At 36.1% G+C, this 27,063-nt stretch overlaps 1 protein-coding gene and 2 pseudogenes across 1 annotated transcript; 1 reads left to right on the top strand and 2 right to left on the bottom strand.

The window, feature by feature from the left end:
* Positions 1-532: 532 nt before the first annotated feature.
* Positions 533-4,829, bottom strand: LOC113305038 (F-box protein At3g07870-like). The gene is made up of 3 exons (XM_026554152.1): positions 4,372-4,829; positions 1,559-1,675; positions 533-1,436 (listed from the first exon to the last, which is right to left on the bottom strand). The coding sequence occupies exons 1-3, from the start codon at positions 4,827-4,829 to the stop codon at positions 533-535; spliced, it is 1,479 nt and encodes a 492-aa protein (XP_026409937.1).
* A 6,171-nt stretch (positions 4,830-11,000) lies between these two features.
* LOC113301970 lies at positions 11,001-14,259 on the bottom strand (annotated as a pseudogene).
* Positions 14,260-15,752: 1,493 nt separating this feature from the next.
* Positions 15,753-23,276, top strand: LOC113305040 (annotated as a pseudogene).
* Positions 23,277-27,063: the final 3,787 nt, after the last annotated feature.

Consider the following 27,063-nt stretch of genomic DNA (forward strand, 5'->3'; position numbering starts at 1 on the left):
GATGGTATAATGAATGAGTATGTCTCAAAAAAACTGAGTATGCCTCAAAACAGGTTTCTTAATTTGTAAGTGTAACTTTCATTGTTTCTATAAAATTTTGGTGATTCAGCAAAAAAAAGAAAAAAAAAAAGAAAAAGATAGTTCCTTCTTGGTTCTAGAGTTAGGGCGACTCAGTGAATCACTTTAGCTTCCTAAGATGTTGTCAAAACTGAACATCTTACCTAAAGCTTTCACCTTCACTGGGGTTTCATCCCCCTCGGAGGAATCATCTTCCACAATAACCTTCTCATTATAATCATCTACATCCACCCCAAACAAAACTTACTTGCTTAGCACTTGTAATGTTTTTATCAGTGTTGCTATTTCACTCAACCGATTCAACATCAGCATCAACAGGTAAAGACTCAAATGGGTTCTTGCTAATAAAAGAGGAAACCTGAATTTGCTTGGTTATGCTTGACTTCTTCTTTCTTGCATACTTCCATTCCTTTTCTTTGTTAGCTACATTTTCCCCATACAATATAGAAGTACCCTAGTCGAGTGAAACAAGGCTCTCCATAGAATAATTTGGTTCACTCATTGACATTCGAAGACTGCCCGCATCAAATGTTGCTAGTCCTCTTCCAATCTTTAGGTCACGTAAAACAGCATCTCTTGATTTGTCCATCAGAATCTCGCCGTTTTGGAATGCCCATACAGGCCAAGGACAAAAAGACTGATAAAAGCTATCAGATTCTGAGCCAATGGTAAACGTTTTAGTCCAAGATTCTCTAACTCCATAAGCTTGCATCACCCATACGTCTAAGTCGTTATACGATACTCTAGCAAGTAAACAAAGGCAATCTCTCAACACTCCCACAGATCTTGTGAGTGATTTTGGCATAGTTTTTGGTAGTGGCACATCCACAATATTCTCACTGCTAATATCAAAAGACTCAATAACTTCAGTGGAGGTTTCTTCAGTGTCTTTGGTACATAAACAGTAAAGACCTCCATTAAATGGCACACCACAATCATGTATGGAATTGGTACCAGGAAAATAGTACGGAATCGATCGAGTATTATTCCATGAATCAGATCCTAATGTATAAACTTGAATTCTGTATTTCCCAATTTTTACAAACCTATAGTCGTCCCTAACACAATCGTAACCGAACCCATAACGAATCCACCATTCGGAGATATTGTAATTTTCACGAAATTCCCACAGTTCTACTCTAGGTATTTTCTTATATTCTCCGGTATATGGATTCCAAATATAAAAGAGATATCCATTATAACTACTAATACGTAAACAAATCAAGCCATTACAATAACCCAAAATATCGATGCACTGATATCGTTTTTCATCCCTCTTAACAGGTCTCTCACATAACGATAATTCCCTCGGATAGTCAACAATGGAGTGAAAGATATTTAAAGGGTCCCAATTAGAACTATGTTCGAAACCAGTAAATATGGTCGTAAGATGGTCGTTATTCTGGTTTCTAAGACTAAGGTGATTCTTAATAAATTTAGGGCTAGAAATCATATCACGCCAGAACTTGCATACACTTACATGTTAACGGATGCCACTGGTAACCTCAGAATAATCTCTTCTTGTATTTCTTCTGGTAGGCTCCACATATTTTGGCGTAGTTGTTGCTGCTTCTGGTAGAGATTCGGGTTTTCTCCTCTGAGTGATATATAAAATACTAGGCAAAACGTAGCAAAAGCTTATGGACTTGCAAATCAATGCCTCTATAACTACAAGTAAGGAATAAACTTGGAAACCAAGGAATGAAGTCACGAACTATTACTCAAACAACTAGAATTAGGAAAAGCAAAATTTCGCAATTTAAAATCTAAAAATAAAATACTCTTTATCCAATAATAATAACAGAAAAGTTACAAAAGATATTAGTTTACGGATTAAAACTTAGAATTTTGATATTGCCAGTCAGACTCGTGGACAACTGAGCTAACTCAACGTCTGAATGTGTATTTCGCGGCAAGAGAGTTACAGTTTTGAAAATGTTATCTGGTAATGTATGGTTTGTTTGTGGGAGTTGCAAAAGTGCACAATCCTGATTTCTCAACTTTGATTTTATTCTATTTGTCTGTATATGATTATACGTTTCTTAACCAATCTTCCAAAGGTACGCAAGTTCTCGGTCAGCTTAGAACGAGTGCTATAAGGTGGGCATGTTTGGATGAGGATGCGGGCTGCACTACGGATAATCCTTAAGGAAGCATGCCTGGAGTTTCTTTTGTCTTCTGCATGGAGACAAAATAAATACAAAATTTTAAGACAAAACAATAACTCTTCATCAGCAGCAGCGCGCATTTCTAAGACATTCCGTTTTTGGGGACACATAAAAAATAAAATAAAACCTGAGCTACGAATTTAAACAATCCTGTTTAAGATGCGGCCGATTCTATTAGTGGGCGTCGGATAATAGGACAAAAAGGATCATTATATGGTAATTTGAAGTATCCCTTATTCAAAAAAAATTGAAAATAACTAATTAACTCTTACATAATTTAGTGTTGATAATCTAATTTAGTATTAATGATTAAGTTTTACTTCGATTAATTCTAAATCAAAACAAAATCAGATTTTAGAGTTTTAAAAATATCCATTTTTTACATTTTCAGTGGGTTGATAAAAGTAAAATCCGTGGATAAAAGTAAATAGGTCACTTAATAGATTTTAGAGTTTTACTTCTATTATTGTTTTACATAGTTTAGTGTTGATAAAAGTAAAATCTATTATTAAAGAAATTAGTGCTGCTCTTAACCTTTGTAAAAGATGAACTACCAACCAAAACTGGTTAGATTTGGGGAAAACTCAATCGTAAAATCAGTTATGGTTGGTAACCAAATGCTAAGTTACGGTTCGTAAATTAAAATGGTTACCAACCGTAACAGTATTTACGGTTCATCTCGAATTTTAGTTATGAACCGTAATTGGTGACCTTTCTGAACTCTGGGTTCCAGGGTTATTTACGGTTCGTAATTCTGGTATCGACATCAATGAAAAAAAAACATAACTGAAGAAAATTCTCAGATATAAGAAACATACGGTTGGTAATAGTTCAGTTACCAACCGTAACAACATCAAACTCTCCAGTTACGGTTCGTAATTGAGTTAAAATCAACCGTAACTCAGATAAACCCAGATATTTGAATTTCAATTTCATTTAAAACCCCTTTGATAGAAATTAAACTTAAATCGAACAAAATAAATCAAACCGTAACAGGGTTTTCCAAAACATACCACATATAAGTCATTACACTACACTTGATTAATTTTCGAATCGTCGATTAATCGAAGACGATGAAATTTTGAGTTTTAATGGAGGTTACGGTTGATGGAAGGAGGAGAAGAGAAGAAGAAATAAACAAATTTTCAATTTAGCTTTGATTTAGGTTAAAAAATGAAAAGGGTAATCTAGTCAATTTACACTCCCTATAGGATATCCCCTAACCAACTAGAGAGACATTATTATCACACTGCCGCCCCTCTAATGGAATCCGCCGCCCCTAAAACGGAGCGGAACAAATTAACAACCAGAAATAACAGCAGAAAATCTATCCCTAACGTTTTTCTTCGCTAGCTACTTGTTTCTTTTCTTCCTGGTAGGAACTATGAGATTACAGGTTGTCATATTAGACGACATTGCAGTAAACCAACCCTCAATATTAATTTGACTATTACAAAACTCTACTTTATGACACTTAAGTGAGTACGAATGCATCAGTTCCAGAGACGAAACGAAAGCTTTTGTTTGAGTACTTGGTCCCGTCAGTGGAACGAAAACAATTTAGACGAGAGAAGAAATTATGACTTCATTGACTCAACTAGATCTAGGAAATGAAATCCCCTTATAGTTGTTTGAATAAATTGCTCCCATCAGTGGAACGACAACAATTTAAACGAGAGCAGAAATTATTATTATTTTTTTTTGATCAAAAAAGAAGATGTATTAGAAATTATGTATCCCATCTTTTTTCATATTCTAAATGAAACGAACAGAAAAGAAAGGTTAAAAAAAAAATAACACCAAAGGCGTAGCAAAGAACAAGGACTAGTGCAAACAAAGAGCCACGCACATACCCTCTCTAATTAAGCTAGTATCATTGTACTCTCTATTCAACCGTAATCTAGATAGTTCCTTCTCCGTTTTAGAGTTACAACGACTCACTACGTTCCTCAAAGATGTTGTCTTACCATCTAAACATCTTCACTGGATTATGCCAAGGATTTTTTTCCCGCCTTCACTGGAGTTTCATCCTCCTCGGAGGAATCATCTTCCACAGTAACTTTTTTTTTCTCCACAGTAACCTTCTCATTATGATCATCTACATCCACCCCTGAATAAAACTTACTTGCCTTGCACATCTTCTTGTGATGTTTTATCAATGTAGCTATTTGACTCAACCATTTCAACATCAGCATCAACAGATAAAGACTGAAATGGGTTCTTGCTAATAAAAGAAACATGAACTTGCTTGATTATGCCTGAATTCTTCTTCTTTCTTGCATACTTGCGTCCCTTATCTTCTTTAGCTACTCGTGTATATTTTCCCCCATGCAATATATAATAAGTACCTGTGTTGAGAGAAACTAGGCTCTCCACAGAATAATTTGGTTCACTTATTGTCATTGAAACACCGCCCGCATCAAATGTTGCAATTCCTCTTCCTATCTTTAGGTCACATAAAACAGCATCTCTTGGTTTGTTCATTAGAATATCGCCGTTTTTGAATGCCCATAAGGGCCTCAGACAAAGATTAGTATGAAACTTTTTAATATTGAAGCAAGACTCTGAGCTAACGGTAAACATTTTAGTCCAAGATTCTCTAACTCCATAATCTTACATCACCCATATCTCTAAATCATCATTTTGGAGGTATTCCATTAAACAAAGGCAGTCTCTCAACACTCCTAGACCATATTTTTCTGAAAATCGCGTAGTATCCGTTAGAATTGGCACATCCACAATACTCTCACTTCTAATATCAAGAGACACAATAACCGGCGTGTAGGTTATTAATGTACCGCTTAGTCCGGTGAAGGTTTCTTCAATGTAGCTTAGCCAGTGAAGAGATTTTTTATAAACTTGAATTCCGTAGCTCCCAATTTTTACCAACTTATAGTCATCCCTAACACAATCCCAATTTTCACAATCTGAGTCCGAATAATCAGATTCGTGGAGTTGTATTCCAGGAATCTTTTTATACTCGCCGGTACATGGATTCCAAATATAAAAGATATATCCGTCGTAACTACAGATACGTAAACAAATCAAACCATTACATGAACCAAAAATTTCGATGCACTGATATCGTTTTTCATCATTCGCAGGAGCACTATACCATAAGCCTGATTCAAACGGATAGTCAAGGTAGGCTAATGGAGGATACCTGTTGATTGGAGAAGAAATATCCGATGGGATTTTAGTTCTATATATATGTGTCAACATATGATAACAATATATCTTCCATTATGTTTAGTATCTCCTCAAAAAAGATATCTTCCCTGCAATTCTTATAAGAGGCTTCTGTAACTTCTATTGACACATAATAAGAAAAAACCCTTTTCTTCTCCCGTGGATGTAGGCTGTAGCCGAACCACGTAAATCCTTTGTTTCGTATTTACATTTCAAGTTTGCCTCATGGCATCAGCGCAGGTTTGAAGATCCACTATATAGTTTTTTCTTCGCCCAGTAAGTTCTTGTTTTTCCCCCTTCTCTTTTCTTTGTTTTATACCGCATGATGGTGGAGTCGGATAATAATACTAGTTTGAAGTTAACTTCTGTTCTATTAAACGGTGTTAATTACGTCGGTTGGTTTAGGGCTGCTACGCTAGCTCTTGGTGGAAAAAGAAAATCTGGATTTATTAACGGGAACATTGTTTATCCCGAATCTAAAGATCCAAAGTATGAGGATTGGATTGGTAATGATCAACTTGTCAGGACATGGCTTTTGCAATCAATGGAGCCGCATATCTCTGATATTTTTTCTTTTCCTGAATCTGCAAAGGATTTGTGGGATTCAGTTGCTAATCTTTTTGGTTGTCAAAATAATACTGCACGTGTGTTTGAACTCAAGCGTGAAATTTCAGAAGCTGAACAAGGTGATAAAAGCTTCACTAAACATTATGGTTTTTTGAAGAAAAAGTGGGATGAACTGAATTTATATTGACCACATACCACCGATGCAAAAACCTTACTGAAAAGAGTTGAAGAAGATAAAATCTTTGATGTGCTTAGTAGTCTTAAACCTGAGCATGAAGCTCTACGGAGTAATATTCTAATGGGTGCCGAACTGCCAACCTTATCTAGTGTGTGTGCAACTGTGCAGCGAGAAGAGACACGCAAGAAGGCCATGAACCCAACTCACAAAGGGGTTTCAGATGCATTTGAATCTAGTTCCCTTTTCACTGAAAAAGATGAGAGGAAGAAATCGCTTGGCACAGAGAAACGCAAAAAAAAATTCATGGTAAAGGCAAGAGAGAAATCTATCATTGCGATCACTGTAATAAAACTGGGCATACCAAGGACCGGTGTTGGGATATATATCCACATCTTAAGGCTGGTTTTGAAAAGAACAAAATCGATCGTGCTGCCGTAGCTGATAATACTTCATTTACTATGAATCAATTGAAGGAATTCTTTCACCAGTTGAGTAAATCTGATCAAAAGTCTGCTCATGCTTCAGGTAATTTACTCGCCTTATTAAGCTCTTATAATTTCAAAGATAATACTTGGATAGTTGACTCTGGAGCCACAGATCATATGGAAAACAATCCTTCAACAGTTCATGATTTTGTACGTAGCTCTGGTAAACATGGTGTGTCAGTTGCTAATGGCAAAATTGCTCCGGTTTTAGGAAGTGAAAAAATTAATTTCTTTTCCAATTCTCCGTCCTCTGAAGCACTTGTTGTTCCGTCATTCCCTACTCAGTTGTTATCCGTCGGTAAAATCACAAACTCTATGAATTGTGATGTAACTTCTCCTACTTCCGTCATCTTTCAGGATCGAAAGACGAAGAAGAAGATTCGTGAAGGGATTTATTCACATGGGCTATATCTTTTAACCTCTATAAACAAGGCGTATTTTGCTAAAAGATCTAAGCAAGGAAGCGTTTTTCACAGAAGGCTTGGGCACCCTTCTAACAATATTTTGTCTAAGATTTTTCCTTCAATTTCTGTTGAGTCAGGAGTTTGTGATGTGTGTCAATTTTCTAAACAATCACGTTTGCCATTTCCTAATTCTATGTCGCGATCTACTATGGCTTTTGAATTGATTCATTCAGATTTATGGGGACCTGCTCCAATTGATTCTTATGACGGATTCAAATACTTTGTGATATTTATTGATGATTGGTCTCGTGCTAGATGGATATATTTACTTAAATCTAAAACTGAGGTATCTTCTATATTCGAAGAATTTCATCTAATGGTAACAAATCAGTTTGATACTAAAATCAAATGTTTTAGATCAGACAATGGGACAGAATTTGTTAAAGGTCCTTTACCAAGTTATCTTCGTAGCCACGGTATTATTCACCAAACCAGTTGTGTTGGTACTTCTCAACAAAATGGTGTTGATGAAAGGAAACTTCGGAATATATTGGAAACAACTTGTGCTCTTATGCTTCAAATGCATGTTCCTAAGAAGTATTGGTCACATGGGTCCTTGACATCCACATACTTGATTAACAGAATTCCTAGTCGAGTTATTAATTTTCGGTCTCCGTTGGAAGTTTTAAAGAATAGCAAACCTGATATTTCACATCTTCGAGTATTTGGATGTGTGTGTTATGTCCATTTGCAAGAAAAACACCGCGATTAACTTGATGCGCGATCTACAAAGTGTGTGTTTTTCGGATATTCTTTGACAAAAAAGGGTTATATATGCTATAATACAACTACTCGAAAAGTTGTTGTTTCTCGTGATGTTGTATTCGATGAAAATACATCTTATTTTAGAAATGACACTGGAAGTTGTCCCCAGGGGAAGAACTTGGATGATTTGGTACCACTTCCTGTTATTAATCATGAGTTATCCATTAGTGATGATAATGATGCGGTATTTGAATCACCAAATGATGCGGTAGTTGAATCACCAAAGTCACCGAGTGAAGTTACACATGAAGTCGTGCCTTGTGAAGTTACTATACCATCTGAATCTACACAAATTGAAGATGTTTCCACTTCAACAGTTGAAGATGCTTCCGCGCCAATAATAAGAAAATCAAACAGGGAGAGGAAAGTACCAGATAAAATGAAAGATTTTTTCACTTATCATTCGGTTGCCTATCCGATGCAGGCTTATCTAACATATGATAAATTAAGTCCTTCACATGCTGGTTTCTTAAGTGATGTATCAAGTACTCAAGAACCTAAAAACTTCACAGAGGCCAGATCTATTCCGGAGTGGAATACATCGATGAAAAATGAACTGCAATCTTTAGATGAGAATGATACTTATAGTATTGTTAACTTACCACCGGGAAAGAAAGATGTTGGGTGTCGTTGGGTGTACAAAATTAACTACAATAGTGATGGAACAATTGAGAGATATAAGTCGGGGTTAGTGGCTAGAGGATTCACTCAGACGTATGGAGTAGATTATACCGAAACCTTCGCGCCAGTTGCAAAAATGAATACATTTCGTATTCTTGTGTCTCTTGCAACAAATAAAGATTGGAAGTTATTTCAAATGGACGTCAAACATTCTTTTTTGCACGGTGATCTCGAAGAGGAGGTGTACATGAGTATTCCACCTGGGCATCCACAAGAAAATAAGTTCAATTTGGTTTGTAAACTTAAGAAGGCGATATATGGGTTAAAACAGTCACCTCGCGCATGGTATGCAAAGTTGAGTTCCGTTCTTATAAAAAGTGGGCTTAGAAGGAGCTTGTCAGATTCTTCCTTGTTTATAAAAAGAGGTAGTTCGGGAACTACGATTGTTTTAGTTTATGTCGATGATCTTGTGATTACAGGAGACAATCAACAAGAAATAATAAAGATCAAGGTCATGCTTCATTCAAGATTTGCTATCAAAGATTTGGGGATACAACAATATTTTCTGGGTTTAGAAGTTGCTTACTCTAAGAAGGGGATATTTCTTAACCAAAGAAAATATATTTTGGATTTATTACGTGAAACAGGAACAATGGGGATAAAGCCTCGCGATACTCCTGTCGAAAGTGTAAACAAGATTGATAATGAGGGGGAGTTGCTAAATGATCCTGGATTATTCCAAAGGTTGGTTGGCAAGTTTATTTATCTTACCATTACTAGACCCGACATAACATATGCAGTTAGCTTAGTCAGTCGTTATATGCATTCTCCTCGCATTAAGCATATGAATGTTGTTACTAGAATCCTGGAGTATTTAAAGGGGTCACCTGGTAGAGGAGTTTTGATGACTAAGAATGGAGACAACTCTATTGTTGGCCATTGCATTACAGCATATTCGGATGCTGATTGGGCGGGATGCCCAATTAATCGAAAGTCGACCACTGGATATTGTATCTTTGTTGGAGGTAATTTGGTTGCATGGAAAAGTAAAAAACAAAATGTTGTGGCTCGTTCTAGTGCAGAAGCTGAATACAGGGCTATGGCGTCAACTACTTGCAAAATCATTTGGATTCGAGCTTTATTAAGTGAATTGGGTTTTCGTTTGTCGGAGCCAACAAAAATGTTTTGTGATAATCAAGCCGCTATGCATATTGCTTCGAATCCAGTTTTTCATGAGCGTACGAAGCATATAGAAGTGGACTGTCACTTTGTTAGAGAAAAGATGTTGGCCAAGATAATCTGCACACCTTTGTGCGTAGTCATCAACAACTTGCAGACATTTTTACCAAGGGGTTACCAGCTGCAACATTCCATGACATATTGTCCAAGTTGGGCTCAATCGACATCTTCACACCAACTTGAGGGGGAGTGTTGATTAGAGAAGAAATATCCGATGGGATTTTAGTTCTATATATATGTGTCAACATATGGTAATGATATATCTGCCATTATGTTTAGTATCTCCTCAAAAAAGATATCTTCCCTGCAATTCTTATAAGAGGCTTCTGTAACTTCTATTGATACATAATAAGAAAAAACCCTTTCCTTTTTCGTGGATGTAGGCTGTAGCCAAACCACGTAAATCCTTTATTTCGTATTTACATTTCAAGTTTGCCTCAATACCCGTACTCAAATCTAAAAGCAGTAAGTAAATATGGTCGTAGGATTGCTGCAGTTATTCTGGATTATAAGATTAAGGTGATTCTTAATAAATTTAGGGTTAGAAACCATATCACGCCAGAACTTGCATACACACTTACATGTTAAGATTGATTTGGCTGGCAACCTCAGAAAAATCTCTTCTTGTATTTCTTCTGGTAGGCTTCACATTGACGTACGTAACTGTTGCTTCTTGTAGAGACGCAGGATATATGGAGAGAATAAACTTGGTAACCAAGCCATTCCTAAAATAACTAGAATTAACGGAAATTTCGCAAATTCATAGTACCCGAAAGTTTATCTGTACATTATGACCATCTCAATTTTTTCATTAATTCTTTTAATTTCATTTATTTTTTTAAATTTGTTGGTTTTGTTTTAGATTGAATCGATCATAAATTTTGTTGCCATTGTTGGCAGGATAAAGATGGACATTGGCATGTCTGAGCAATTGCAACTCTGATTGACATTATTGGTTCCACTGCTACTGTCACTGCTGTTGGTAACATCAACGTCTCTGTTGATTTCAACATATCGTATTTCGCAACGGCTAAGATTAATGTAAGTCTTTTTCTATTATCGGGTTTGATTTTGTGCACACTATCAAAGAGTGTTCAAGTGACATTTTAATTTCGCCAATTTTAAGAATTTGCTTTTAAACTGGATTTAACAGGAAGAAGTAGAGATTGAGGCTAAAGTATTGGGATACAGGGGAAAGTTTCCACTAAACATGGTGTATATAAGAAGCAAAGTAAATGGTGAGCGAATTGCTGTAGGGAAACAATGGATGTTTGCATTTGATCCCAAACGTAAAAGTAGGCTATAATAATAAGTTGTCATATGAAACACATCATACCTCTTAGGTGTACCATTGTTTGCAATAAAATGTTTTTGAACCTGTTTTCGGCTTCTCTACCCTTATTTCAACTTCATTGATGCGAATTCCGTTGCCATGTCCATGGCTACCTTTATGTTTGTCCCGTCAGTACACTGGCCTTGAGCAAGACCACCCTTTCCTTTTCCGCCCTTCCCTTTAATAGGACCAAGAGCAGTTGTCAGCCACTGAGTAACATCTAACCCGCTGTTCACAGGCACCCCAGCTTACGCTAGAGCCTTGTTTGTGACTGCATCTTTGCTGAATACCATAATTGGTAATCCCTTCTTTTCCATAACTTTCAGAACTGCTTCACGGGATGCGGCTGGGTCTATAACCACATCAATAAGAGATGTGCAGAAAGCTTTTCCATCTGAAATAGCAGTCTCTGCCATCTCAGTAGCAACCTTGACAGCTTTATGCATATTTTCTTTACCTATCTTCTTTTGCGCCTTTCTGATTTGATCCTCAAGTTTGGATACCCTGTCTTCAAATTCTGCTCTCTTAGGTGCTGGAATAGTTGCTGCATTTAACAGATTTCTAAGACCAGCTACTTTCTTCTCCAGAGTGTTACCCTCTGACTTAGATGCCTCACTAATTTGCAGATCTATATCTTTCGCCAAATTTATTGCCTCGACTGCACAACCAGTTGTAACAGCAGTGATTCTTCGAATTCCCCTAGCAACTCCCTCCTCAGATAAAATAGCAAAGGCTTTAGCGTCTCTCGTATTTGAGATATGAGTTCCTCCACAAAACTCTGTTGAAATTGTTGACCATTCTTTATTATCAGGATCAGCAAGGAGATCCTCAACCTTTCTACCAATTGCCACAACTCGGACTGGGTCAGGGTATTCTTCTCCAAAAACAGATTGTAAGCCATCGATACGCTTGGCATCAGCAAGAGTTGCCTCCGTGGCATAAACATCCATTTCATCCTCAATTTGTTTGTTCACAATTGACTCAATTTCCCTCAAATCATTAGGAGGAATGGCTTGCCATGGGAGAAATCAAAACGCAACTTCTCAGGAAGAACGATAGATCCCTTCTGTTTAACATGAGGACCAAGTACTTCCTTTAGAGCATAATTAAGCATGTGGGTACAAGTGTGATTTGGAGTAATAAGACCACGCCTGTCGTAGCTAACTCTGCAGGTCACTTTATCACCCACAGAAATTTCGCCAGTCTCTCCATCAAAAGAACCAATATGAATAACAAACCCACCAAAAACTTGAACATTATAAACTTTAAATGACCCCGAGGAGCACATAATGAACCCAGTGTCAAATGTCTGACCACCTTGTTCAGCATAGAAGCTTGTTGTTTCCAAGATAATACCAACTTCATCACCAACACTAGTATTGTTCATATACTCCGCGACATTGTAAATAGCTTTTACTACAGTGTCGTGGTCCTTATTCCATATAAATTTGTAGTTATCATCTGTTGGAAACACTCCCCTTTTGTGCAACTCTGAAGTGGCATCAGCATCCATAACAATTGCACCACCAACTTTCTTAGTCTTGGCACTCCTTGATCTATCTTTTGCTTCCTTCATTGCATTGTTGAAGCCCTCTACATCAACTAGAAGATCTCTTTCTTCTGTCATCAACTGGGTTAGATCCAAAGGAAACCCATAAGTATCCCATAAGAGAAATGCATCCTGTCCGCTTAATACTTCCCCTCTCTGAAGCTCTTGTGCTGCCTTCTTAAACTTCTCAATACCATTAAGTAATGTCCTTCCAAACAAAATTTCCTCGTCTGCGATAGTGCGTATAATGTTGTCTTTATGTTTCTTCAGCTCTGGAAAGACATCCCCCATCAATTCTACCACAACTCCTACAAGTCCTTTGAAGAAACCTTGTTGACCTTTAAGAACTTCACGTCCATACCGCACTGCACGTCTAAGAATACGGCGTAGGACATATTCACGGCCATCATTGCCTGGGAAAGATCCATCAGCAATGGCAAATGAAAGAGTTCTAATATGATCAGCCACAACCCTATAAGCTGTATCTATTCTATCCCCATCCTCTGCTCCAAGTAAGTCCAAGCTCCAGTGGCTTGTTGGATAGCATTAAAAATGGGAATGAACAGATCTGTGTCGTAGTTGCTCATTTTGTTTTGAAGAATTGAAGTCAACCGTTCAAAACCCATCCCAGTGTCGACATGCTTCGAAGGAAGAGGTTCCAGAGAGCCATCAGCTTCTTCCCTGTTGAACTGAATAAATACAAGATTCCATATCTCAATGCAAGTTGGATCGTCATTGTTAACCAACGAAGCAGCATCTCGGTTACCAACTCTATCAAAATGTATTTCTGTGCAAGGTCCACAAGGACCAGTATCCCCCATCTCCCAGAAATTATCCTTGCACCCAAATGGCAAAACGCGAGAAGGTGGCAAAAATTTCAGCCATATATCCCTTGCTTCATCATCAGCTGCAAGTTTCAACTTCTCGTCACCACCAAAATAGGTTACATATAAACGGTCAGTGGGTAGTTTATATACCCCTGTGAGCAACTCCCAAGCCCATGATATGGCTTCAGTTTTGAAGTAATCTTCAAAGGACCAGTTACCAAGCATCTCAAAAAAAAGTATGATGATAAGTATCTTTGCCAACATCATCCAGATCATTACGCTTCCCACCAGCACGAATACACTTTTGAGTATTACAAGCACGCTTCAGCTTACCTAATGCAGTGTTAGGCTCAGCAACTCCTAGGAAAATTGGTTTGAACTGGTTCATCCCAGCATTAGCGAATAGAAGACTTGAATCATTGACAGGAACAACTGGACTAGATTCCCAATTTATATGATCTTTGTTTTGGAAATTTTTTATAAAAGTCTCTCTCACTTTGCTAGCAGGCCAATCTGTAGTTGTCGTCGGATCCATTCCTGCCATCTTTCTTGTAGTTGTCGAAAAATTGTTGGTGATGAATCACTTGAATACTAATTCCTACAAGTAAGAAACAAAACCAATATCTTAGTTCTCCCAAATCACATATAAACTGGTTGAGACAATTTCTCAAACACTTTGTGGCTAAACCCACTTATTCACAATGCAATATACTGTACTACAGATCAGCGTGCTGAAATCGCTGGCTAACCCCTTGAGCAGGAATTTGGATCACTGGGATCTTTAATTTTGATTTCTTATGAGCTGCGTCTCTTTAAACTTGGAAACCAAGAGAGAAGCAATTCGTAAAACAACTAGGACTAGGAAAAGGCAATTTAACAGGCATACAATCCGGCCGCATACAATCTGTGCTCTACGAAAATTGCCAGCTCGGATGTCACATCAGTACATAAATTTACGCGCGCGCACACGCCGGATGCCAGCTCGGTACTGCCCTACTTGAACCCAACGAGTGGCTTGAAAAAAAGAAAAAAAAAATCCTTTCATAAGCGGAGGGCCCATGGGTTAGGATATACATCACGAAGTGTTTTGCTACGTCTAGAAATCAAAAAAAACACGAAGTTAGTTTGGGTATATAAAATGTCAAAATGACTTTTAGTAAAAAAGTCAATTTTTGTGTAGTAAAATACTTTTCCTTTTGACTTCTGCTTCTGGTATTCAACGCACTATTACAAGTCTGCTTCAGTTAGGAGCAGCCAAACTAAAAGTGCAGATCAAAACTCAGGGTGTTACTCACCTTTGCCCAGTGAGAAAGAAAATGAACAACTACATTACAAGTTCGGGAAAAAAGGTTACAATTACAACCAACAAAAGAAGATTTGGGAACAAAGTTAGATGAAAGTTAAAGGAGCACTAATTGTGGAGTAGTATTAAAGAGAGATTTGCTCGTATTTCTGCTACTCATGATATTCAATTGAGAATAGAGTTGATGTCTATAAAGAAAGGTAAATCTACAATTACCGCTTATACTAGTAAAATTAAACAAATATGTGATCAATTAGCTATTTCTGTATGTCGAAATTCTGATAATGAGATTATAGATGTCACTTTAGTTGTTCTTGATTCTCACGTGATCAAAAGAAATAAACACGTGAGGAGAAAGAAAGAGCGTAGTAGTGCCAAAATTAATTGGTGGTTGCGTTTTGCTTTTTGCGTCTGCTCCTCCGTCGAGGTGGGATGTCTTCATCCATTTCACTGCTTCCTCCGCCGCTACCAACCACCTCTCAGGTGGTAATGGGCTCCTCTTTGGGAGGATCTGAGGGTTTTTCATTTCCTCCTTTAGGGTTTCCTGGATCTACCATTCTGGTTGGTGGATCTTTGGGTGAGTCATCTTCAAGAGGCGGTGGTGCTAACCTCCTCTGAGTAAATGGTCATCTCTGTTTCCTAAGAAGATAGTAGTTTCTTCTGATGTTTTCATGGTGTTTCAATCTCCTCTAGTGGTTGGTGTTAAGCCTACTGTAATTTCAATGAGTAATTATCTGGAGGAGGTTAAGAAGTGTAAAGATCTGGTTGTTGGGGTGATTGTTGGTAAGAGATTAGCATTGTTTTTAGTCCAGCCTTGGCATCCTGATTTGGAAACTGATGTTGCATAAATGAATATGTGTTTATCTGGTTGAATTTGAGGAATACCCCTCTATTCTTTTGGAATGCTTAAGGATTTAGTCAGATTATGAGTTATTTAGGTAGACCTATTATGATGGATAATATATCAAACCCTTAACCATACTAGAATGAGCTATGCTAGGATTTGTGTTGAGGTTGATATTTTATGTGATATTCCTTCTTCAATTCCGAAGATAATTGATGGGAAATGGAAAAAAGATATTAAAGTTGAGTTCTCTTGGAAACCTCCAAGGTGCTTGTTCTGTAACACCTTTGGGCATTTTCAGATTAAGTGTTTTAAGGATAAATCTGAAAAACAAGTTGTTGAAGTTGATGCTGCTGCTGTAGCTTCTTCCACTCAAAAGCCAAAGGAAATTTGGGTACCTAAAGCTGTTCATCAACCTCTTAAGATTAAGATAAACATGGATCCTAGTGATCAAGAGAATTTTATTAGTGAGGATACTAGTGATGAAGAAATGGGTATTGAGGATATTTATGCTCCTCCCATTAAGTAGACTATTCTTGTCCAGGTTAACAATATGTTTGATGCCTTGGCTTTTAATGACTCTTCTAATGATATTACTCAGCAGGTGGCTAGTGATGGTCCTGCAAACAATTATTAAGGTACTGTTATTACTCATATGGATGAGTGTCATTCTTCTGTTAGGTCTCATTTTTTCTATAACTCTAGTTCTGATACTTCTATTACTTCTGGTACTCCTTCTGGACTTCTAGTAAGAGCTTCTGATCCTACGAAATCAGCAGAGTTAAGAAGTCTCACCCTCCCATTCCTATAAATGTTTAAAGTAGCCGCATGGAACATGAGTGGCTTAAATGACTCTCATAAATAAGCTGAGGTTAGTAGGTTAGTTAGGGATAATACTATGCCCATTTTAATTAGGCCTTCTTGAAGCTCATGTTGAGATTTTCAATAAGAATTTTATTAGAAAGAAAATAAATAATACTTGAACTTTATTGATAATTATGCTCACAATGATTTTGGTAGGATTCGGTTGGTTGGGACCCAATAGAAGTTAACTTTTATATTATTCATACTTCTTCTCAAATAATTTTTCTAGAGGTTTCTATTTCTAGCAAGCTTAATTTTGTTATTTTTTTTCTATGGTTTTAACGAGGACATTCAAAGACTTTATTTGTGGAATGACATTAAGGATTTTCTGGTATTAATACTAAACCTTGGATGCTTTTGGGAGATTTTAATTCTATTTTATACTTTAATGATAAGACTGGAGGTGCTTAAGTTACTTCCAGTCAGTGTACTGCTTTTCAGGATTCTTTTATGACGTAAGTTTGATGGACCTTCCCTATTCTGGCTGCTTTTACACTTGGTGGAATCAACAACAAGGAGCTGAAAGAATTGGGTCAAAGCTTGATAGGATTATTGTTAATATGGAATAGATTGAGATGTTTGAAAATTTTAAAGAATATGATTTTTTAACTCAAGGTGTCTCAGATCATTCCCCTGGTATTGCATCTATTTTGAGAAGAGGAAACATGACCCTCCTCCTTTTAGGTTTTATAACTTTGTGATTAATGATCCTGAGTTCTTGGAGGTTGTTAGTGTAAGGACCCTCAAGCTCGTCAACGTTATTAGACTAGTCAAGAAACGAATTAACCGATAATAACTCGATTAGTTTAACATGAACGTTAATTAGTAGAAAATAATTTAACAACGAACTAGATGTGAATCTAGTACCACTAGATATATCTCGAAAAGTTATGTGAAATAGACTACCCTAACACGTCATTGGTATATCAGAAGATTTATCAGTTTTTTTACGGAAAGAAAAATAGTCATTTCGATGATGGATTATATGGAAGCCCTTATCCAAGATTTTGGTGCCTCAATAATTTGGTAGTCCTTATCCCTAGTCGACCGAGAAGATAAACTCGTGTCTTCTTCATTTTTCTTTTTTCTTCTCTTTCCTCTTCTCCTGTTCTTATGATTTTACGGGTTTGAGAGAATCAAGTGAAGTTTTGCATTCAGCAAAGGATGGAGAAGATATTTTAATAGCCAGTGGGGATGGTGATGGTGTTTGTTGTTGATTCAAATTTGAAATATGTGATGAACTGAATTTAGGGTTTCTCTATAAATCGATGAAGGTGAAGGTGATAATAAGATATAGATCGAGAGATGAAGAATAGATTTGTGGGTAGATGAATAAGAAAGGGTTAATGTTTGATTGAAGTTGTAGGATGGTTTGACGTCTGAATCAATAGTTAGGGTTTTTGGAAGAAATCAAATATGAATTAGAAGTTAAAATTGATGCTTTAAGAAGGGGATTTGAGATGGGTAATGGTCGATTGGATGAATTAGAGTTAGATATGAAAAATAATTCGAGATTAAAGAAGATTAGAATTTCTGTTCTTCCCCAAAACAGAAATTGGGTTTTAAGAAGAATTAATTTGGATATGTAGCAATTCAGAGGGTTTTGATGATTGGGTAAGCCTTTAATTGTTTAATTTTGGGATTTTTGAGTTGAATTGCTAAGATTCGTTGAGTTCACATGTTTGTGTTTGAAACTGGGGTTGAGATGATTAGATAGTGGAAACTGTGACTGTTGTTAGAAGTGGTGTTGATAGTAAAGGTATTATTCAATTTGAAGTATAGTTGAGATTGGCATGTGCTGAGAAGGATTGGGTATGAGCTTGCTCTGATTGTATAGGTGAAGGTTGAGTTGTTTTGAGTACAGATGTTAGTGAAATGATTTTTTTAATGTTGCTGTGATAAACAAGGTGGCTGAGTTATATTGATGATGGTTGTTATTTGTGTCTGAGGTTTGATTGGGATGGTAGTGTAGAGGAGGTTGATATCAATTGTGCAAAGGGAACCATTTGAAGTAATTATTCCCTGAGTGATTTAGCTCAGTTTAGTTTTATTGTATGAATATTTATATTTGATAATTGAATTAAGAAATTTGGGATGTATGTGTGATAAAACCAATATTTAAGTGTGACAGTGAACACTTGGATGTACTTGTGGTAGTCTGAGTTTAGGGAATTGAAATTGAATGAATGAATGTGAGGAAGTTGTTGTTGAACCTGGGGTTCTGGTAATGGAGCAGTAATGGGGGTGTTGTAGAATACTGGTGAAGTGCTATGGGACTACAGTGTATAAACTAATTTCTTAAGTTGTTATTGCAAGTGGTTGGTTTACTGAATGATAATGGTTGCTTGAATTTGTATTGATGTTAATGTTTAGAGTATAGCTAGAGGATGAGGAAGAGGTCATGGTGGTGAATGAGATGAACTGATATTGATGTTGTTGAACAAATTCAAGGATTAGTAACTAGATTTCGCAACAGCTTTATCCCTGTTGCGAATTTTCAGTTGCGAATTTCAGTTTCGAAAATTTTGCAACAGTTAATATTTGTTACAAAATTCGCAACTTGTGGTTTTTGTTGCAATTCACAACAGATTGGAGTTGTATGCGTGCAACTCGCGAGTGTGCCTGCCCACACTTTTAGCTGACTCACTATTCATCCCATTCAAATACTCGGAAAAGCTGACTCGGTTCTCTATCTTTTTTATTATCGATCACAGCCTCTCATTCTCTATCTCATTACCTTCTCTCTCTCGTTCTGCCTCACTACTTTCTCCCTCTTTCTCCTCTTAGCGGAAACCATCTGAAACCCAGTTTAAATCATGTTTTTTCTCATCTCTTAGCGGAAATCATTCCAATCAACTTTCTATCTCTCGATCTCACCTCTTTCAGAAAAAAATAATAAAATCATTTGATTCAAATCGTTCAAATGAAAACCTAGGTTCTTCATCACTGTCTGCTGCATCTTTTGGATGACTATCTATCAAATTGAAAGCCAAAATCTAACCCCTAACCCTATATTTACTTTAAACAAATGTGACGTTTATGATGAACTAGTAGATCTGGCTTGGATGATAACATTCTCTATTGTTATCGTGTTTTAGGTTGTAGTTGTTGATATTTACGATAGGGGGTAATCTTATTGATGTATTTGTTGCTCTAAAGCTTTAATCAACGTTCTGCAATCAATTGGTGGTGGTTAGTATTCTGTGATATTTTCTTAGATTTAGGCTTTTTTGAGTGAGAACATATAATCAAGCAATTGATCTCTTGTTTTTTTTTGTTTTGTTGTTATTGCGATTTTTCTTAAATTTTTAGGGTTTTTATTACTTATTTATTTGGTTTTTGTTGTGAGAGAAAAGGAGGTGGTGGTGGTGCTGGTGGCGGTGGTGGTTTACTAGTTTTAATGGCGTTTCTGTTTGATAATAGCTCTGGGGAAGTACAAAATATAGGTGAGATTTTGATTTTAATGATAAATGGGTTTTAATTTTTCTGGGCTTTATTCAGAAATTAGAAATATAGCTAATTTTTGTGTGTTGTTAATGCGGTTATCTTAATTTTTCTGGGTTTTGATTTAGAAATTAGAAAAAAAGGCTCATTTTTCTGATTCTGATAATGGGGTTTTCTTGACTTTTCTAAGTTTTGATTCATAAATGAGAAATCAAGCTTCTCGTTTCTTTGAGTTTCATTTTGTGTCTATTTTGACATTGTTTGATTTTGAGTTTGGTTGGATTTATCTAGGTTATGGATGTGATGATCTATATTTAGAGTTATGGAGAGCTTGTGTTGGTCCTCTTGTTGATGTTGGTAAAAGGGTTTCTTACTTTCCTCAAGGTCATATGGAGCAAGTAAAGACTCGTCATCTCTAAACTGATTTTCATTCTCCATTCTTCATCCATTTTGTGTTTTTCTGGTAAAATTTTGAGCTAATTTGGTACATTACATTAAAACCTGGTGAAACCGTCACCGTCGAAGTGCTTTATGTACTAACACGTTCGTTAGAACCCTTTCCTGAAGAGATCAGACAATCAGAACCACAATTTGTGTATTTCCGTGATAGTGCGATTATTTTATCACCTTATCATGTTAAGGAATAGACAACATTTGTAAAACTCCAAGCAATAAGGTTGAATCTTTTACGAGATTTGAACCTACTAACCGTGCTGGTGCAGAGGTCAAGTATGGGCAATATGATAACCATACTCCTTATATTCATATTCTCCAATACTTGTTCACTTTTAGAATAACAGTCCATTTTCGTTTGTGGGGGAACTTGTACATGAGGTTTAAATATCTCACTGGGGAAGCCTACAAATTACAGAGCACTATGCTCTAGCCCATGCTGGTGCACGTCATAAGGGCATATTCTCAAGGTTAGTTATTAGTTCATAATAAGGTTTTCGTATCATTTCTCGTGTAAGTATTGGTGGAATTATTGCACCGTAAATGCACTTAGCTTATCGTTTTATGGCATGTTTACTTCATGAAACCAGATAATCTGACATCCTATGAAGTCTTCTAATGTTTTGAAAGAAATTCAATTCACTTTTGATACATTGTTGATTTGCGGTTGTTTGTATTGTTTCTACTTCTAAATTGTTATCTGTCAAAATCCTCTGAAATCTTCATTCTTCCAGGGTTCAATATTAATCTAGGCCATCGATTAGTGGTGTATCTTCATTTAAGCATCTAATTGCAAGACTACCCCCTCGATTGCACTCCGTATACTATCACATCACTCTTGCGTACTAGTAATTCAAAGGTTTTTTTAAACATCTTACACTTCTGTACTGCACAAATTTCCTACTACGAAATTGCTTCATGGGGTTCTTTATAAATCGCTATAACTGGAATTTTCTGTTTCAGTCCGAGCTTGAAATAGAGCCACTTTATCCATTGTTTGGAGGATGGAAAGCCACTTCCGTTATTGGGTATGGACTACCATTAGAGGACTTGTTTTTCGAGTCGGCTGATGGCATGCGTTACCTTAGCTTCAGTTTCGGATGTCCCCTTGTTGACACCGTAGTTGAAAAATTTACCATGAAGGTACAAATAATATCATAGTTGTGTTAGACTCTTAATTTTATTCTTATCGGATCCTTTCATCCATGATCTATTAAGTGATACGGAAATGAAAAATGTACAATTATCTGTTTTACATACTACTTGATTGTGTATACATTATGCATCAGGTGGTGCTACCCGAGGGATCAAAAGATCCTTCTACAATCGTTCCTTTTCCAGTTAATCAACATCTCGAGGTATTTCTTCTCGTACACAGTATTAATGACTTACTGTTAAGAGTTGCTAGACATTTGCGTATTTTTGTTGACTCTACCATGAGAAATGTACTCAATCACCCATATCTAAAACATTGTATCTTTGTGGAATTCTTGCAGACAAGTTACTCGTATCTTGATGTTGTTGGAAGGACAGTGGCGGTTCTTGGGAAGAAAAATGTAGTTCCTGAAACATGGTATTCCTTTCCAGGTAATTATCCAACCTATCAATCAAATGGACCAAGGGTCGAAATTAGTACTAAATATGAATCCTAGTGTCTAGTGTACCTTCTTTTGTTTTTCTCTATTCTAATTTCACTTTCTGGCTTTTCAACGTTCAATCCTTTTATGAAGAATTTTGTTTTTATAGTTAGAAGCATCAACAAATAAATAATTAGTTCAGAGAATTCTTATGTTTACTCTCCCTTCAAGATTCTTTGTCGAGTTGTTCATATCGAATTACTGCATGTATTAGTCTTGGTTCTAATCTATGTTTAGATCTTTTTTATGTTATAATGTCTAGTATGATGCTAATTGGACTTTGAGTATTTTGTTGTAGGCCGATCATGAAGCCGATGAGGTTTACGCAAGAGTGACTTTGCAGTCAGAAGATGATGCAAGGAATCAATCAATCTCTCATTGAAGTGTTTTTCTTCTTTTGTTGATTTGTCGATTTTGTTTACTTATAAGATTTTTTTTGTTGTTTGTGTGTTTTTGTTTCATTTTAGCCGAATGAACCTAGTAGTCCTGATCCGTGTACACAAGAACCACCAAGAAAGGTTGTTCAATCTTTTAGTAAAATTGTTTTCACATTTGGAAGAGATTGTAGTTTGTTGAACTCGTAAAATGAAGTCAGTTAATAATGTTAATTCAATTTCAATTTTTTTTGATAATTTTTTTGGATTAATTAGATTCCCAAATGAACAGGGGTAACTTGATTTTGTTACAGGGAACTTTAATTTGAGCATGGTTTTTGACCGGTCAAAACCACCATTTTTTTGATGTTGCAAAAAATTCGCAACTGTTTGAAACTGTTGCGACCTCCTAATTTCGCAACTGTTTCAAACTGTTGCGACAAATTCACGTTGCAACAATTCTAAACTGTTGCAACCAAAAATTCGCAACGACTTAGGTGTCGTTGCGAAAAATTGCAACATCGATTTTCGTAACAGATTCAAACTGTTGCAATCCCTCTTTGCAACTGAAATACACTATTATTAAACACTAAAAATGGTTTAGTGAGATTGTTGAAGTTGCAAGGGGTATATATATGAACTGTGTAGGTAAAATGGAAGTTGGTAATAATGTTGCTACAGCTATGAGGATTGGGGTTATGAAACTATCTGAGTTTGATAGTAATGATTGTGGAGGTGAGTTATATGGAGGAGGTTTTTTTAGTGGTTAGGATTAGTTAGCTTGAATAACAATTGGTTGGGAGCTGAGTTAAAATGTTTTAGTAGTTGGTTATAGTACCTGTGAGGCTGAAGTGATCTGAATTTGCAGGCAGGGAAGGTGTATTGAGATGGTAGTTGTAGGATTATAGTTAAGTGATTGTTGTGAAAAGCTTAAAGCTGCAATTGCAGGTAAACCTTGTTTGTAATTGTAAATTGAAGTTTAAAGTTTATTTAAGAATAATTGAATTGTACTTTATCTTGTGAAGTTCTGTCACTAGGTGTGTTAGTATCAGTCTAGTTATGAAAAAGAGTGAAAGTCTGTGTACGACAAGGGATTTAGGCTTGTTAGTCATCCCAGTCAGTTTAGCTGACTCAATTTGTTTAGCTGACTTAGTTTGACTAACTGAGTTAACTCAGTGACCAAAACTGACCATACTTGACTCAGTGTACCTTTACCGATTTGACTCAGTTGACCATTGACTTGACCTTTGACTGACGTTTACTGTCCGTTTGACCGTTAGTTGACTCAGATGGACTGGACCTTAGTTTAATGGGTTGGTTTGTTGGACTTGGGCTTAGGTTTAGTTTTCCTATTTTGATATTGGACCCTTATGGTCTGAATTAGCCTTTGGTGGATTCTACAAAGCTGTAGATATTCATAAGACTTAGCTAATGAACTATAGAACCAACCTAATCGAATTAATAAAGGGAAAATTAGGGGGAGACCCAAAAAAAAAATACTCTCATTGTCAGGCCCACAATTATTTTGGATATCGTGACACCCATAAATATTTCTGTGACACCCATAATTATCCGAAATTATTAAAACTTGTCTGCATGACTGTTTATGCATCCGCATGACGTGTTATGCTTACTGTTTTTCAGGGACAACTCGTTATGCATCCTAATTTTTCAGGGGTATAATTGGCAACGCAACTTGGATATAACATATCTAAAAATCCGCGTCTTGGAATTTTACAAATTTTATATCGTTGGAAATCTTTTAAAGAGAGCTACGCAACGAGTAAAAACAACAATATCAAAAAAAAAAAATCACGAAAAAATCGGAGGTGATCATCGTTTTAGGGAAAATTTTCGAAAACTGACTGCAAATTCATTATGCAGCCTCCAAAAAAGATGCATAACACATTATGCAGATGCATAACGAATTATGCAACCATTTTTTCAACTGCATAACAAGTTATGTATCTGCATAACAAAGTTTTGCATCTATAACAAGTTACGTAGCCATTGTTTTGGTTGATTTTAGTTCGTACAGAAAAAATTGGTGCATAATGCGTTATGCAACCATATTTAAATGATGCATATCAGGTTATGCATCCATTTTCTCGATGCATAAAAGATTATGCAACAATTTTCTCGATGCATAATGCATTATGCAGTCATATTTTCGGATGTATAACAGGTTATGCATCCACTTTCATGCCTGCATAACTTGTTATGTAGATATTATTCTAGGTGCATAACAAGTTATGCAACCTTGTTTTTTTTTGGTTTCAATACTAAGAAAAAAGTATCTGCATAACGTAGATATTATTTCCTTCATCAAACCACTCCTCTCTAGTCTTTTAATAGTTTTGAAGCATTCATCCTTAAAAGTGCGTGGCAACCATAACGTAGATATTATACTGTGTCCGTCTCCAAACCATGAATTCTCTTCTGAATCATAACTCATATTCACAGCAGCACAGCAGCTAAAGAAGAAGATAAGGAAACGAATTGATAAACAATGGCATAGGAGAACACTTTCTTCACATACGAGATTCAACTATCTTTTTCTACAGTCCTAATCGTCTATTTTTTTCGTGTGAAGCCTAATATACTTTGATTGTTTAAACATCGGTGAAGTTTAGTTTGTTACCATGACTTAGAGAAACGATGGAGCAATTAGTGGGTGTGATTTCAGATCTGAAATTGGGTGAAGATTGGTGCGAATTTGTGTGGGTTTGAGCATAATTGAAAAGGGAATTTTTGTGTCGCTGCTCAACAGATGGGCTTAAGGAATTAAAGTTAGGGTTTCGGTATTCTTGAGAGATAGAGATGACATTGTTGATAAGGGGTCGGTGATTTGAATATGAAGATGATTATGGTTTTCTTGTTGAACTCAAAAGAAGAAGATAGATCTGCTCTGAAGATCAAATGGTTGAATATGTGAATAGGTGGAGGTTAAAAAGATGAATGGGTTGCTGAGTGTTGAATCGAATTGATCCAATATTAGAAGATGGATGATGGGTTGGTGGCGTTGTTGAAGAAAAGAAATTGAATAAGAAGAAGAAGAAGAAGAAAGAACAAAACATAATTTTATAAAATATGGGTTTGAGAATAATTTTTTCTTAGAAAAAGGATGCGCACCTTCAGATTTCTGGGCGTGGGTTTCACAGTGGGAAAGATCTGAAGAATGGGTCTCCTTATAGTTTTCACATTAATAAACCTTAGATATGTTAAAGATAGATAATAAAAAGGTGTAAAGTCATAAATGGGCTTAGAACCATTAGATAGTCTTGTACGATCCTTGCATGATCTTTTTGGATAAATTCTTAGAGTGCTTGTGTGATTAACAGTTAGTTTATTTATCAACGATCGATTCAAATGATGAACCAGTGGATCATGGATCTCGAAGTAGGCGTGGATTGTCATCAAAAGAGATGGGAATACAGTTGACTGTTTCTTAACCATTATTGTTTCTTTTACAAAAGTCTTTGTTTATTAAATTCATGCATTGTCAGTATGTGCATCTCATGCATTGTTTAACTTGTATTACGATAATTTTGTTGATTCTGTTAATCTTTCCATGGTTTGGAAAAAACTTGTAATGTTTTGTTGTCAATATGAATTGTTATGGGAAATGAGAATTTCCACGTGTGGTATATAGGATACGCTCCTTCACATTTATATCTACATGAATTCAGCTTTTATGCGTACTATGGGTCAACAGGGGTGATATCAATAGCTATTAGGTGGATAATTGGTTGACACCATAATATACATTGTTTAAAGAAAGAGTTTGTCTATATACATGTTTGTTTATTTCAGTGACTTGGTCACTCTTTAATGTTTGGGAAAAACATGTATTTTTTTCCAACTCTTGCTTATGATTACTTGAAAGTTAAATGTTATTTATACGGGGCACCCCTTTTAGGGATGATGTGCTCACCCATTCCCACTTTCAGTTTCAGAGACAGATCAGAGTTGTGCAGCGAAAGCCTCAAGGGTTGATTTCGTTAGTTGGTTAGCTTCTGCTATGTTTATTATGTTGTATATTCTATTTGTAAACCCAATGACTATTATATATGTATCATTTGAGAGGAGTTCTTGTATATGGTTATTTCAGAGCGGGGCTAGTTTTTGGGTTAACTTTTGTAGCATATTTCTTAATTGAATGTTTAAGTATATGATTTAGATCTTTAGTGCCTCTTTATTTAGTTAATCTCTTGGATTAGTCAACTACTAGATTTGGAGGCGCTACAGCGTTGGTATCAAAGCTCACTATTAGATCTTACATGGGAAAAGATAGAAATAGCCAGTGCCAGTCAGTGAACTAGATTAGTTTAGAACTGGGTGGGGTTTGTGAGATAAATCTTATTCACCAAAAGTTATCAATACTTAAAAGAATTATTTGATTGATTAATTTTTTTGTTTGATTATTTGTTTATGTAATGAAGTAAAAGTTGTAGAGTACACCTATCACTTTAGCTAATAAGGATTTGAGAATAATTAATCTAAAAAGTATGAACACGTAGACAATATAATACTATAAAAATAGTGAGATTAATATTATTTATAAATCTTGAAAGTCACACATAAACTTATTACGCACCTTGACTTATACGTAGGGTCAATAATTTATAATCACATAAATGTTAATAATAATTTTGGGACTCAATAATTGAAAGAGTAGTTA

The sequence above is a fragment of the Papaver somniferum genome, chromosome 8 (assembly GCF_003573695.1).
Source record: "Papaver somniferum cultivar HN1 chromosome 8, ASM357369v1, whole genome shotgun sequence".
Lineage (NCBI taxonomy): Eukaryota > Viridiplantae > Streptophyta > Magnoliopsida > Ranunculales > Papaveraceae > Papaver > Papaver somniferum.